The 14,777-nt window shown below is 40.0% G+C and overlaps 1 protein-coding gene across 1 annotated transcript; it reads left to right on the forward strand.

Moving 5' to 3' along the window:
• Positions 1–8: 8 nt before the first annotated feature.
• Positions 9–10,070, forward strand: LOC104273530 (clavesin-2; the record flags this gene model as incomplete). The annotated part of the gene is made up of 2 exons (XM_009868889.1): positions 9–172; positions 9,896–10,070. Coding segments are annotated over 2 exons (339 nt in total), but the record flags the coding sequence as incomplete, so codon positions are not given.
• Between the last annotated feature and the right edge of the window lie 4,707 nt (positions 10,071–14,777).

Below are 14,777 nucleotides of genomic sequence, written 5' to 3' on the forward strand. Positions count from 1 at the left end.
CCCAGTACTTTGAATATCGCCAGCAGAACCTGGACATGTTCAAGAGCTTCAAGGCCACAGACCCGGGCATCAAGCAGGCGCTGAAGGATGGCTTCCCGGGCGGGCTGGCCAACCTGGACCACTACGGCAGGGAGATCCTCGTCCTTTTCGCTGCCAACTGGGACCAGAGCAGGTAAATGCAGAGCCACCCGCACGCCTTAACCCCTTCCTTCCGTGAACATTGCGTGGGGAAAGCGGTGCCAGAGCAGAGAGCGGGTGGGTGGGCAGCAGGGACACACCCGGCTCTGCCCACAGCCAGGGTGGGCGGCAGCCTGGAAGGCAGAGGGAGAAGGGAAGGAAGAATTGTATTCTGTGGCTTGGGGCCTTTTCAACCTACTATTCCTTTAGGCTCTGAATTTTGGGAGGGAAGTAGGAACTACTCAGGTGCTCTTCTCAACTGGCTGATGTGAGGTTTACACCCTTCTGGCTCCCCTTAGCTGAAGTGAGCTGGCACGGGAGATGATGTGCTTACCCCCCTGACAAAGGCTGGTTGCAGTCTGTGCTTGTCTTTCTGCTTCAAGCACACACAGAGTTGCTCATGTGCCATAGGAGAAAGTGGGAAATGCTGTGTGCAAAACAGGAGTATCCCTCATGGCTTGTGAGCTGAAAAGTTTGCCAGTGCAGCAAGCTGAGGCTCCAAATCCTTTCCCTCAGCTAAAGAAAGCTCTTCCCAAGCCTCCTGGGAATGCCAGGATGGAAGTTACAGTAACCACTTCTTTTTTTCCAGTTACACTGCTCTAAGTGTCATTTTCCTGCATAATAAAATCCAAGCACACAAAGCTTTGGTATCAAATTGAAGGCTAGTGTGGTCCCTAGAACAATTTCTGGTCTTTTTTAGCACTAGCCTGAAGATGACTTAGGAGGCTGGCCCAAGAGCTGTCTCCCATCAAAGCCCTTTCTTTTGGAAATCGGCTTGATACTATGTGACACTATTTGGTTATTCTAAAGATCTCATTGGGTGCCATGCCCAGTTTCCTCTGCAGTCTAAAATTACAGCTACAGAAATTGTTTGATTGTCAGTACATGAAAATGAATGAATCCATTAAGAGTGAACTCTAGAGCCCGCTTCTGTGAGCACTGCATCGTTACCCTGGGCTCCACCCTGAAAGCAGACTTGGGATCTGAAGCACCTCTTAGTGAGAAAACTTGAATTCTTGCTAGTTGGCTTCACAGGAACCCAGACTGTCTTTTGTGCAGTCAGCACAGGCTGAACGCAGGCAGTGCTGAGTGCTCAGTGCAGACATCCTAAGCTCAGTTATTTTGAAACATGATGAGGGCACGAACAGCTAGTAGTGTGGCTAGAAAGGGTGAAATTTGGGGGACTGGCACACTTTTTGTGTTTGTGTTGATAGCCGTTGCAGGGAGTGATCCCACAGCTCCCTGCAGCAGTCAGTGTCACAGCTAGGGATGGGTCTGTGCCTGGAGAGTCACTGGCCCACCATAGCTTTCCTCCTCTTTCCTCCTTTCCTCTAGACAGGGTGGCCACATCCACACTGCCATATGGGTAGAGTTTCCTGGCCCTTGCTAACCCATGAATCATGCCAAGTGACTGGGAAAAAGCTGTCTGGCACAAACCAAAACTGCCCACTACCAGGCTAACAACTAGGAAGTGTGGATGAACATATGCAGAGCTGGAGCCAGTATCCTTTTCCTGCTTTTGTTTTCTGGCAGATGGAGCCAAAGAAGCTGAGTGAGGAAGCAGTGGTGATGAGGCTGAGTGGGCTTCCATTTCCCACATAAGGGCCTTCCTTATTTCCCACATACAGACCAGGTCAACTTTTGATTTTAAAAACAGCTCCACAAACTCTTAAAAATCCCAAAGAAAGAATCAGCACACAGAAATGGATGTTTAGGCCTTTTATTAATTCATACATCTACCATGAAGAAGTTCCCTTGTTAAAGATAGTGTGACCGACTCTATAGTGTTATTTCTCATTAATGAAAAAAACCCAAAGCTTTAGGTGACACTTTTTAGATCGTTAATTCCTAGTCAAAACAGAACCAAGAATTCGAACTCAGAGATAAAGTTGCATTGAAAAAAATAATTGCCATGTGAAAAGAATAGCTTTATTTTCTTCCTAATTTTGGATGTGCTGATATTTAAACTATGTGAGATCAGCTGGCACAACAGTAAATTTATTCTCATCTTTTTCATGAAGTCCTATTGGTAAAATTATTATTTATTACATAATTGGGAAGTGACTGGGGTACAAAGGATCACCTAATGGCCGTGTTTGCAGTTGGGTGGCTATTGCTCTTCAGCACTGCCCACTCACAGTACGCCTCTCCTCCACAGCGAGGGATTTGTTTTCAGAGACCGCTCAGACAAAGGAGAGAGAGCCACAGCCCAGAGGCGGAGAGTGGCTTGCTCTAAGGCACATGACAGTGACAGATTTCGAAATGCAGCTAGGTCGCTCTCTTTTCTAATTAATTTATTGTCTTCTATTACCTGGTGTTCAGCAATTGAACCCGAGGAGCATCGTGTATGGAATGTATACTAGAGCTGGTACGCAATATGTTTCAAGCTTATGACTTAACCGACTCGAGGTCTTACAGTACGTGAACCGGTGCTCCTCTTATAGCTACATTGGGAGGCTTACTTTTTGTAGCCTGTCATATTAGGACCTCTTTGTATGCTTCATAAACTAAGTTAATAGAGCGCAGCAAGCCTGCAAATTTGTCATGTGTGTACAACTTATTATGGCCAGCATGTAACAATTAGAAATAAAAAGTTCCAATTTGTTATTTAAATGAATAGCAGCCATACTATAGATGATTTATATAGCACCGGCAGCCTATGATTTACATAGTTCCAATTAGAAAGAAAAGTGTGGGAGGCAGAAAATTCCTGTGGTAAAACAAGCCTGTGTACTAGATGTTAAATCATTAAATTAAAGCAGGGCCTGAAAACTGTACCAGATGTCCTACCATCTGAATGACTAAATCAGACATGTATTTAAAACAAACAAACAAAAAAGGAAAGGTGGAGGATAATGCGTTGAGCAGCCCAGCAGCTTTTCAGTCAGACTCTGCCTGACTCTCCATCCTGTCTCTAGTATAGGGAATGTGAAGACGGGCGACATTCCTGCCAGGAGGCTGGATACCACTCAGGGAGGGATCAGCCTTCCCTATTAGCTTCCAGATTGTTGATTCAAACTACATTTGGCTTGTAGGTGTGTACATGCATTTGAAGACTCCCTTTTCCTTAGCATGTCCAGCTGGTGAAGTTTTTTTTTTTTAGTTAATGGTGCAATTAACTTCAGCTCTCAGCGGCAAGGGATCCGTTGTCATGCATGTTCTTCTACATGCTTTGTGGCTCCTCTAAGTAAACTTGCTAGGAAAATCAGTCCATTTTGATGCTACTTATTTGAAATCTTTCCCGGTATTAATTATCTCAGATTTTTTCTTAGAAAGTGCAGGAGAAAAGTGCAGTAATACCTAGTTCTTGTCTGTGTCACAGTGACCCACTCAGCTCACACCATCCTCGGTGAATATGGAAATCCATTGCGCTCATTACTGTTAGCTCTGCTGTTGCATCAGATCGTTTACAGCAGGGTGAAGACGGAGTCTACTGGTTGGCTTTCAAAACTGTGCTTTCGTGTGCAGAAGTGCTAGAAAGTTTTCTCTCCTCCCATTAAATGAAATTTTAAATTCTGTAGCTATTAGAAGGCTGGTCTGCTCCCCAGCTCACTATTAACTACAGGCGAGTGGGCAGGGTATTTTTCAAGCTCTGATGAAGGCAGCGTGACAAAATAAATAGCCATGCTAAAAATAATAACATATTAATGATAACAAAATACCTGGCAAATAGAATAAATTTTTGTTTGGAATTAGTATCTTTCAAATAATAATTATTAACTAGTGCAAATGCTGTCATTTTTTCTATAGTTTCTCCTGCAGGCTGATGCTGTCTTATTGTTCCCTGGTTTTCCCCCACGTATCCATATCTGCCTACTGTCACATGTTTAGATTGTGAATGTTTTGGCTAAGGATGGTTTTGATCAATGCTAATGTAAAATTTAGATCAACTGAATCTTCATTCATGGCTGTGACTGTTAGACACTGGGCTAACATGTGAAGTAATGAATGGTATTAAAACTGAATATAAAGACTAATCTGGTAAAATATTTGAAGGAAGTTTCTATTTTTCTGTGTGTTCTTGTAACACTGGTGACGCATTTTGCTTTCAGAATAAGGGCTCCCAGGGCACACTGCCACTGTTTAAGCAGAATAGCTACAAGAGAAGTTTCAATCCCTCATCTTTTCAGCATTCAATTAATTCAAATCTGTACCCAGACTGACAAACGAAGGAGATCTGAGGCATGATTTCTAGATACTCCTCTGTATCTTGAGGGCTCCTGTTTCACTGAAATTCTAAAAATATTAAGCTAGAGCAGTAGGTTAGAAATAGGATGATGGCTCAGAGACTTGACCAGCTTTCTCTTTTATCCTGTAGTGGCACAAGAGCTCATTTGACAGAAACCTTTATTTTTCTCAGTGGTGATGAGCTTAAAATACAGACTGCATATTCCATACATGTTTGGGACCTTCAGGAGACATGTGGCTGAAATTCAAGCAAAGAAGATCTGCTATTTTTCTTTCCTAGTTAACAATTTGCATCTTGAGAGGCAGACTCATACCACTCAGTTTTAATTCTCAAAATAACTTTTATGTCGGGAGGGGATATGACAGCGATAGAGGTAGTAGGGCAGCTCTGCCAAATCAGATTATCTGTTACTCAGTGCAGAATTGCATTGACTGGAACCAGAATCTGGTTAATCAGATGATACGGTGGATGCCACCCATCATCAAGAATGTAAAATATTGAAAACAACTGACACAGCTGGATTTGACATGAGACATCTGTACCCTGCATTCTCCCTGTCTCTTCTCTTTCTGTTGGCCTGGTGGAAAGCATGACGACCTCTGGGAGTGAAGAGGATGCACAGAGCACGCAACCTAGAGATAAAGGTGAAAAAGCCCTTAGTGAAGTACTGCCAAGAGTTGACAGCAGTGTTGGCCAAGCTGTTCACAGCCCATAAAGAATTCTTAAAGAACTTTTCTTTTCTGTAAAGGAGAAATTGCTGCCACTGTTAAATTACAAGAGAGTGGGATTCTCAGTTAACTGTTTGAGCTGTTCTTGACAAATCAAGGCCTCAGTGAGGCATTACCCTAGAAAGCTCTGCTGCTGTCGTGGTAGAAATTATAGCTATCCCTAAGCATTTGAAAGAGTCACTGTCAACTATTAACTTGTCAAGCCTTGCCAGGCTCATTGCTTTAAAGTCAACCAGAATGAAAAATTTTCAAGAGGTAGCAGAGTGTGTCTGTACACCAGTTCCCACCTCATTTGAACTGAAGCTGGGATTCACATAGAAAAAGAACATTATGAGTGCATTATATATGTGATAACAGTTTTCCAGCATTTGTTATTCACATTAACAACTGGGCTAAAAAAGTTGTCTAAGCTTTCCATTGAATTAAACATAGTTCTTTAAATAGAGAGCATTAAATACATTTAAACTGACCATGAGTTCTCAATTATCCCAGCAATTAGTAATATGTTGCTAGCTGCAATATATCCCACAAGAGTCTGTTTAAACAAGTGAATGCAACTGAATTTAGCTATAAATAAATACGGATTTATTTCTGCACAGCCTAACTCCGACTTACTGCACAACATGCACTACAGCAGCAAATCAGGCCCAGCACACCCTACATACCTGACAGCACTGGAGCAGCATTGTAAAACTGGGGCCAGGGCAAGATGAGCAGCTTGCTGTTCCCTAAATACATGCTGTTACTTAACACAGATTGGGAAGAATAAAACAATACCATCTTCCCCTCAGACTGAACACCATAGTCTCATAACTTTAAAGGCTAATATGTTGATACATTTTTTTTCTTTGAAGTAGAAAGGCAGTCAAAGCTGTCTTGGACCAAATTTATTTCACATTCACTAGCTTATCCCATTTTTCTCACTTTTGATTGGTTATGTTTCTGTATCTATATGGAAAGTAAATTCAGTGTGGAATAAAAGCTTCACCAACAAAATCCAGAGTAATCTTTACCACCTTCTTTTTATGTAGCATTTTAATTTCCCTAAAGTCCAGCCAAGGATGGAGTGTATTTTGTGGCAGAGCCGATGCATCCTGGTGATGATGTGAACAGCAGTTGCAGTGAGGGGAAATGTTGGACGTTGTGGGGTTGGAGTGGATTAAAGATGAATCTTTATGCAATTAACTGTGCTGTGTGAAAGCTTCAGTACAGTTTCTTGAATTGTGTTTCATTTGCTTAGGCTGTACAGCTGATACTTTCAATACTCAGCTTGCCATTTTTACCACGTAAGGTTTCATCTGTCGCATTGGGTTTGCATTTCTGGCTTGCATCAGCATGTGTCCAGAGTAAAAGCTGCTTTAAATATCCACTAATGGATTTTTCTTCCTTTTTTGGTTTCTGTACTGAAGTAAGGTATCAAAACCAAGAGAAGAGGTTCAATACGGAATGACTTGAAGGATATTTGAGGTGTGAAGCTTGGTTGGCAGTGACATATCCCTCTATACATCTGAGGTGACTTTCTACACTTAAAGAGTACTTCAGCTACCTTCCTCTGGCAGAAAGTGCTCTTGCTTGCTTTTAGCCGGACCTGTGTTCTTCAGGATTTGTTTTCACTGAGAAGACAAACTTTTGTCTTTTTCAGTGAGTAAACATACAATATTGTCATTGTTGTTGTGGACTGTATTTCTTAGGCTAAGCAAACCTGCAACAGGAGTTACAGTGATGATGAATCTGCCATAGATTTGTGGAGGCCCAGCCCTGCAACCATTGGCTACTCTCTTTGGTGGCTGAATTCCTGGTCTCATGGATGCCGGGCAGTTTTCCTGTTGACTTGAATGAATTCAGGACATAATCAGGTGCATTTGTGTTTACTTGTATACATCCATATATTTATCACTTAGGTGTATATATAAAAGTATTTTACAGCTAGTCCTAGAGAACTGACTGGCCTCGTAAACAAAGAATCTTCATGTCTAATGCACCAGATTTCTAGCAGCCTTGTGTCACTAGGGAGCCATTAATCCAAGGCATGTGGTGTCTTCTTGAATTCCCTAGGGAGGACATTAGAGAGCTACACCAGGAACTTGGGACCTATCCTTCTGGAATGGATGCAGGGTCCTTCCAGCAGCCTTCTGCTTCATGGAGCTCTTCTGGAGCATGAGATCCTCTGAATGGGGCAGCATAAATGTCAAATGGGATTGAGGCTAATTTTCGAATTTTAATTTTTCTAATGTCTCTTCCTTTTTTGAGCTCTGATAGTTGACCTTCCCCAGACGGAGACATTAGCTGCTCTCCCAGTGTCTCACTTGATGTGATTTCCTTCCCAGTGCAACATTTCCCATGGGAAGGCCTCTTACAAGGGTGTATCTCCCTCTAGTTTTATGAAGTGATAAAAGCCCCCAGTATTTCTGAGACCTCCACCACCCTGTGGAGGTAACCAGGGCTTTGAAGGCAGTTGGCTACGCTCTGAGCCCAGCCCCATCCCTGAACATGACTCTGTAAAGCTTCCTTCCCTCAAGCTAAGCATGTCTTTTAATCCCCGCGCTGGCAGTGGTACAAAATATATCTCGTACTGGGGATTTTTAGTTCCCATGTTTCTTAACACCCTCCACTGTGCATGCACCAGTGTTCTGTTGGATGGTTAGACTGGTTTTGCGTGGTGCAAAAAATGCAGTCCTGGCCTGACAGTTCTGTGATGATCAAATTGTGCTGGCAGTTTTAAGGATCCAGGTTTTCCGTCATTTTCCATTTAGTATTTTCCTTCAAAATAGGTTTTAAGGGCTGTATTTTTTTCCCCAATGCACAAAATTCCAGTTATAAAAATGGTCTTTAATAAAAAAGGAAATAGAGAAATTTAGCGTTTTGAGGATTTCCATAGGGAAATTACAGAGAAGTATTTTTTTTGTGCTGTTTCCTCTCCCAGCTGAAAAAACCTGAGCATGCTCAATTTCCTGTAAACCTTAGATCTCAGAAAAGTAAAGCCTTAGAAAAAAGTTAAGTATCAGAAAGTGGAAAGGAGAGGAATGAATATGAGAACTTTTATCCCAATCAATCAAACCACATTCAAAACAAAATAAAGGTCTACAAAATGAAGAATCATGTAAAAGAATGTTTCACCTAATGTTTTCTGGGGAAAATGCAGTTTCTCTTGTTCACTTGTGTTAGACTGACATTAAGAAAGTCTTTTTCTGGTCTGTGTCTTAGGAATGCATAGCTGGAATGTTCACTGCCTTTCAGTTGGCTATAAAAAAAAAGATGGAAAGATGCAAGGAGTCAGGGAGAGCAAATTTAATTTGTGTTATTTCCTTTTGCAGATGCTTTCAAAATATAGTTATATACACAATGAAACAGTGTGCTCATATTAAAGCAAGTAAAATTTAATGTAATAACTATAATTTAATGTAATTTCTAAATAGGCACACATGTTCTGTGCTCCATAAGCAGTATAGTGAAGATTTCTCTGGGGACTCACAATTTTGAGAACTTCTGTGTCTGAGGCCATGATGGGAGACTTGTAGAGGGCCTTATTTAAAAATATATGCACAAACACTGAAGATTTAATGCTTTCTTTTGTTCCTGGACTATTTGCTTATCTGATATTTTTCTGGTTTAGCTTTATAATGCCTCATCTGATATGGTGGTGAGGATTGTCAAAATTACATCTGTTTCCTTAAAGATTTATCTTGCTTTCAAAAATATTTTTAGATACAAAACATAGTTAGTCTGGATAAAATCAAAACTTAAACTACTACTTTCATATCTCTTAAAAACCAACCGACAATTGAAGTGTTTCACAGCTAAACTGCAGGTTGATTAATAACTCTATTCTGTGGCAGTCTAAAGATGACATTGCTGTATATATTTAACCTATTCAGCTGCTGTATTAGTGCTTTACATTCAAAAAAGAAAGATTATGCTCAAAAGGGCTTGCCAATATGGAATTCTATGATTCTATGATTCTATTCTATGAATTATGTCTTCTTTTACAAAACTATTGTTCTAAGATTATGTGCATGTATGTAAAATACAATTGCATATTGTAGGTGGCATCTTTGTAACCCTGAATTTAAGACAGAAAATTCTAGGACCAATGAATACCATGTTCCAAACTTGCTTCTGAAACCACATAATTTGGATATACAAAGCACTCAATGCTCAGAAGACAGTTAAGTAAGTCTTAAAATGTTGCTATTGCTTTTAACCAGAAACACCTCAAAGCCATAGTGCGTGTAACTTTCTGCTTTCAAGACCCTTGAGTAATCAGCCTTCTGTAATACCCTTTGTAGATTTAAGAGAAAACATTACCCAGAGACAGAGACCAGGGGAGCATGTGGAATTCCCTTTTTTAGCTGATAATTTTGTAGAAGCTATTTATTTCAATCCCTTGGAAAAATACAGGAGAAAACTTTGGATCTAGACTTTTGGTGTTAGACTCAGATTTTGGTATCAGTTATGATTTTAAAAAAAATACAATTTACCTAGTTATGTTTGTACAGACATTTAATAAAATGCATAGATATTACAGTAGATTAGAGTATAGGTAAATTCAAATTTGCTTTTGGTGTATTTTATACTTGTACTTTGTTCTGGCTGGCTGATCTACATGTACATAATCCTTCTGCAGAGGATGAGTTCAACTAACTGAGTTTTTGAGACTTTCTCAGCTTTGCATACCCATGACTTCATTTGCCCTCCTTTGATATAAACTTCTGACAAGCAGTACAAAGGAAGAACGCTCAGAACTTCTCCACGTCCGTAGTCTCTGCTCCTTTCCTAACTTAATCTCCTCTTATGTTCGCAGGTACACGCTGGTGGATATTTTGCGCGCCATACTTCTATCTTTAGAAGCCATGATAGAAGACCCTGAGCTTCAAGTGAACGGATTTGTTTTGATTATAGACTGGAGCAACTTCACCTTCAAGCAGGCCTCCAAGCTCACACCAAGCATGCTTAGATTAGCCATTGAAGGCCTTCAGGTAACATTCTTCTTACTTTTCCTAATTCTTCTTTACTTTGCATTTCATTACTAATTTAGGTGGCTAAAAAACCCCAGCCCAAACAAAAATCCAAGAACTTCTAAACAGCAAGGCCGTTAACGCCTTAAGGTATGGGAGAACACTCAAGCTACAGTGGCACAAGCTAATGTGTGAGCTCAGTCAGCTAACTGCAGTAACAACTCGTGTGTAGGCTCCTTCTTTGCCATAAATAAGAGGTAACTTTCCTGTCTTTATTCCAAAGTGGCTGGCTTCCTGTGAATTCAGACTGTAGCTTCTGCAGCAGCAAGTTAGAAGGAATCAGTTTATCCTTTAATTTTGCATAGGGCTAATGAAATATGGGTTGCTCCTGCCACACCAGGTTGAGTTTTTTTCGTTGATTCTATTGCAGACAAGATCTACATCATTTGTCCTGAAAAGTGTGGGGCACTGTGATTAAACAGCTGGGAGTATTTACTCAAAGTTCAGCATATGCTCGGCTCTTTTGCTGGGTCAGGATTAATTTGAGCAGCAGCTTCTGAGACTGAATATACAGTAATTTAAATTTTTTTCAGGTCATTGTAAATGCACTTTACATGGCACAGGCACATTGGTGGAAAGGATACTATGTAACTCTTGATTGTCTCCTATGATCTTTAATACTTATTAAAATGAAAAACTAGAATCTAAAGTAATTGTTTGCTGTGCAAGCTTGAGTTGGCATGTTAAAAATACCAGTAATTCACTGCCATAATAGTGTGCCTTGGTTTTACAAGGAAATATATTCATTTTCTGTGATGTTTTTATAATTTATACATTTTTATTACTCATAAAACAAAATAACAGCCTTATCTTTGAACTTTCTTCACTTTAATATTGCTATTTTTGAAGAAACTTGCATAGCAGTAGTATGCGGTTTTGATCTAAATCTTAAAATGGCTTATTCAGCCTGCTGTTGCACACAGAAGGGTAGTGACAGTCATGAGACAAAGATCTCAATTTTAATTTTGTTGTGTTTCTTTATGCAGTGGTGTGATTCCATGTTCTTGAGAATTAGATCAGAAGGCAACAGTGAGATGTGTACTGTAATAGTGCTGCATTTCCTTTTATTGTTTTCAAATTAGTTTTTTTTATTGTACTGTTTTTTGAAGTTAGCCATTGTTTGCCTGTTTAGAACACGAATAAATGCTTTAATAGTCCTTGTTTTTAAATGGTGGTGTTTCTTCTTCAAAATTAATCAGAGATGGTTATTTTGAGGAAAGCTGCATCTGAAAATAAGCTGGTTGACCTACCAGACTTCGGGTAGGCTGTGAGACTCTGCATTCTCCTGACATGGGTTTGTTCATTACTGAGTTCAGGTGAAGTCCATTGGCTTAATTTACCCATGTTCCCAGCTTTGTATGTTCGAGTATCCCAAATGTGATGGTGGCTGGTACCCAAGGCCTCGTTTTGTGCCCACTGTCTTCAGTCCTGTGGACTCCAGAGATGTAAAACTGGGCATGAAATACTCTGGCAGAGGGAATGAGAAGGCACTGAAATGGCAAATGTGAGGTACAACTTTCCAACACTCAAAGAATCTGTCCTAGTCTGTGACAGGTATTGTTGTCTGTAAGCAGTGACTTCTACAAAGCCTTTTACCACAAGTCTTTTGAAAAAATGAATTAGTTGGGCTCTCATAATACAATGTCTAGTTTTCTTTGGAGAACCACTGAGGGAATGAAGGCTAAAATTCTGATACTAGTGAAACTGACTGACTCTCTAGTGGCATTTTCTCAGTAGTTATACTACTTGAGGGATTGTTTATATTTAATTTCTTCCTTTGTAATTTTTCTTTTACTTAGACATTTTTCTATGTGAAGATATATTAGAATCAAGGACTAACGACAAGTGTATTGAGCATCTTGGGTGGACAACCTCACTTCAAAAACAATTGTGATCCAGAAGGAAGAAAGGGGAAAGCAGGGTGGAAAGGTGTTGCAGAGACACCCTAGGGAAGGCACAAGTTTATTTTCACATTCTTGCAAGATTTCATGTGTGAAATGTTACATTCACTTACTCTCAATAGGGACTGCCTTTTGTTTTACTTTGGACAAAAATGCATAGCAGAAACATCATTCTGAATGAAGTAAAAGTAAAAAGTGCTTAGTAAAGTGATGTGAAAAAGAAAACTCACACACACTGTTTATTTATGAACTTTGTAAATACTCTCTGTTTAATCAGAGAAATGGAATTTGCTTTGGCTTATAAGATTTAACAGGGCTCAAGATGCTGAACTTTACCATTTTGGGAATTTAAATATTTGTGTTACTTGGTTGGAAAGGGACAGGAAAGTGGGATTAGTGACCACTGAATTTGATGTTAACCAAATCCCTTTGCCTCCTGAGTTAATTCTACTGAATTTGCATTATATTTGCTTGGCTTCTGTAGTGAGCAGAATGTTCAACATAGCACGTATCAAAGACAGTAGATTACAAGATACGGTATTTCTGAGCTCTTCACCACTTCTTCTTTTTTAATAAAATGTTTTTGAAAGTAAGATAAGTAAATCCATACAGTTACTTACTGAAGACAAGTTCTGCTATACACTTTGCATATATATATGTTAAATGGGAATATGAAAAGAATCATACCCCTAACTTGGATACATTAGAAAAACTTCCTGGGTAGCTGCTTTCAGGAAAAGAGCCTTGTGGCCACAGAATTTTCAAAGTTAAAGGACGGTGGTGGAAATGGAATTTTTTAATGGAAAACTAGTGGAAATTCTTCTAGCATATCTATCCCAACAGTGCTGTACCAGCCAGCTGATGTGGTGTAGGTCAGTGCCGCTAGGGAAGAAACAAAACCCTCCTGTAGAGGTTGGGACACTGAGCTAGGACTCTTGATGCTCCAGTTGTAGCTCATACACTGGCTTTGAAAAAAAGGAGCAGTGCTCTTCCCTGCCGATGCTGGGGGATACAGCATTTGTGTTGCCTCTTATTGGTAAGAACAAGTGTTTGCACTCAAGAGTCCCTATGCCTTTTGTAGTGAAGAGTAAGAACATAAGCAAATGCAACATGTAATACTTTTTGGTTTTTGAGAAGGGAATATCTGGATTAGGTACCTAGGAGTACCTAAGAGCTCAGAGTTGTAAAGACTGAACAGAAGGAAAACGTTGTTTGAGAAGTGAGACTGAAACCTGTGCCCTGACTTTTGCACCTTGTGCTGGCTCTCCCCAGTGTATTCAATGTGCAGGTGTACAAAACTTTGCCTCTTTCACCAGCAAGGGGTTACAATCTGCATGCTTCAGCTACTTTTGCCATTGTAAGGAGAGCTCTTCAGAGCTCAAAAGAAAACCAGTCCTAACTTTTCATAGGCAGTGATGAACTCTAAGCTCTTACCACACAAGAATGACCTTAATGTTATGGTCTGATAAGTTCCTGGTATAGCTGATCAATAACTGTCTCTGAAAAGATCATCTCAATACATAATGTTGGTTTAAAAAGCAGATAAAATGTTAGGAAAGGTAAGAAAAGGAATGGGGCATGGGGAACATGGTGAAGTCACGGCAAAAATCTGTGTAATCTTTTCCATGTTCAGTATTGTGGATGCTCCTGATGTTCTGTCTCGGAAGGACTACGGTAGCACTGTAGAAGGGCAAAAAAAGTGATTTCTGTAAGAGGAACAGCTAAGTTGGCTGTGATTCTTCTGAATGGAAGAATGAAAACTATGGAGCAAAACAACAGGTGTCTATAAAACCGCAGTATCGCAGGATGATTCAGTTTGGAATAGACCTCAGGAGATCAGCAAGTCCAACCTCCTGCTTAAAGGAGGCCAGGATACAAACAAGGTCCTGGGTGGCTGGAGAGCATAGACAAGCTGCAAATGTTTGTTGTTACCTCCGTGTTAAGAAGTGCGTATCATCAGATGATGCTTGCAAGAGACCTGTTTCTTTATATGACACGGTGATTCTTTATACACTATCCAGGTTATCTGTTTGTGGAAAACAAATGAAGTGAGGGTTACTAACTATGTAAAAAACACATCAACGTTCCAAATTTCTCAGGCTGTACATAGTTGGATTTGAGATGAATGCTGAGTGGAAATATCACATATTCTGTCTGCATTGTGGCTGCTCTAGGCTGCATATTTTGGTCTCTGCTAAGGACAGAACATTGGGTTAGAGGGACTTTTGATGGGGCATAATTAAATCAAGGGTTCTTCTGTTGGACATGGCAGTGCTAGGTTAACAGCTGGACGATGATCTGAAAGTTCTTTTCCAACCTAAATGATTCTAAGATTCTATGACTCTATAACTATGTGTTCCACCCCCTTTGTCTCCTTTTAATAATATTTTTTTTTTGTTTTCCTGCTTTTGGCACCCCATTGGCCCCTCCTGCGCAAACATTGAGTGGGGAACACTTGAGTAAAAGGAGGGAGCAGGTTCTGGATATGATTATTTTCTTTGTGATAGTCCTTTTATAACTTCATATATGGGCTTTTTAAGTATCAAGAGAACATTGTTTTCACAAAAACAGTATCGAAGAACAAAAATTCAATTTGAAAATGATATTGGAAGTTGGAGTTTCTTATTAACTCCGACAACTTCGCAAAATAGAAAGTTTTGTGTATGCATAAGACAATTTAACTGATATTTAGGATTCTAAAATCTGCAACATTAAGTCCACTCATAATAATAGTTGCATACATGACAGATTTTTTTTTCATGTTGTC

Source organism: Apaloderma vittatum, unplaced genomic scaffold, assembly GCF_000703405.1.
Source record: "Apaloderma vittatum isolate BGI_N311 unplaced genomic scaffold, ASM70340v1 scaffold25814, whole genome shotgun sequence".
Lineage (NCBI taxonomy): Eukaryota > Metazoa > Chordata > Aves > Trogoniformes > Trogonidae > Apaloderma > Apaloderma vittatum.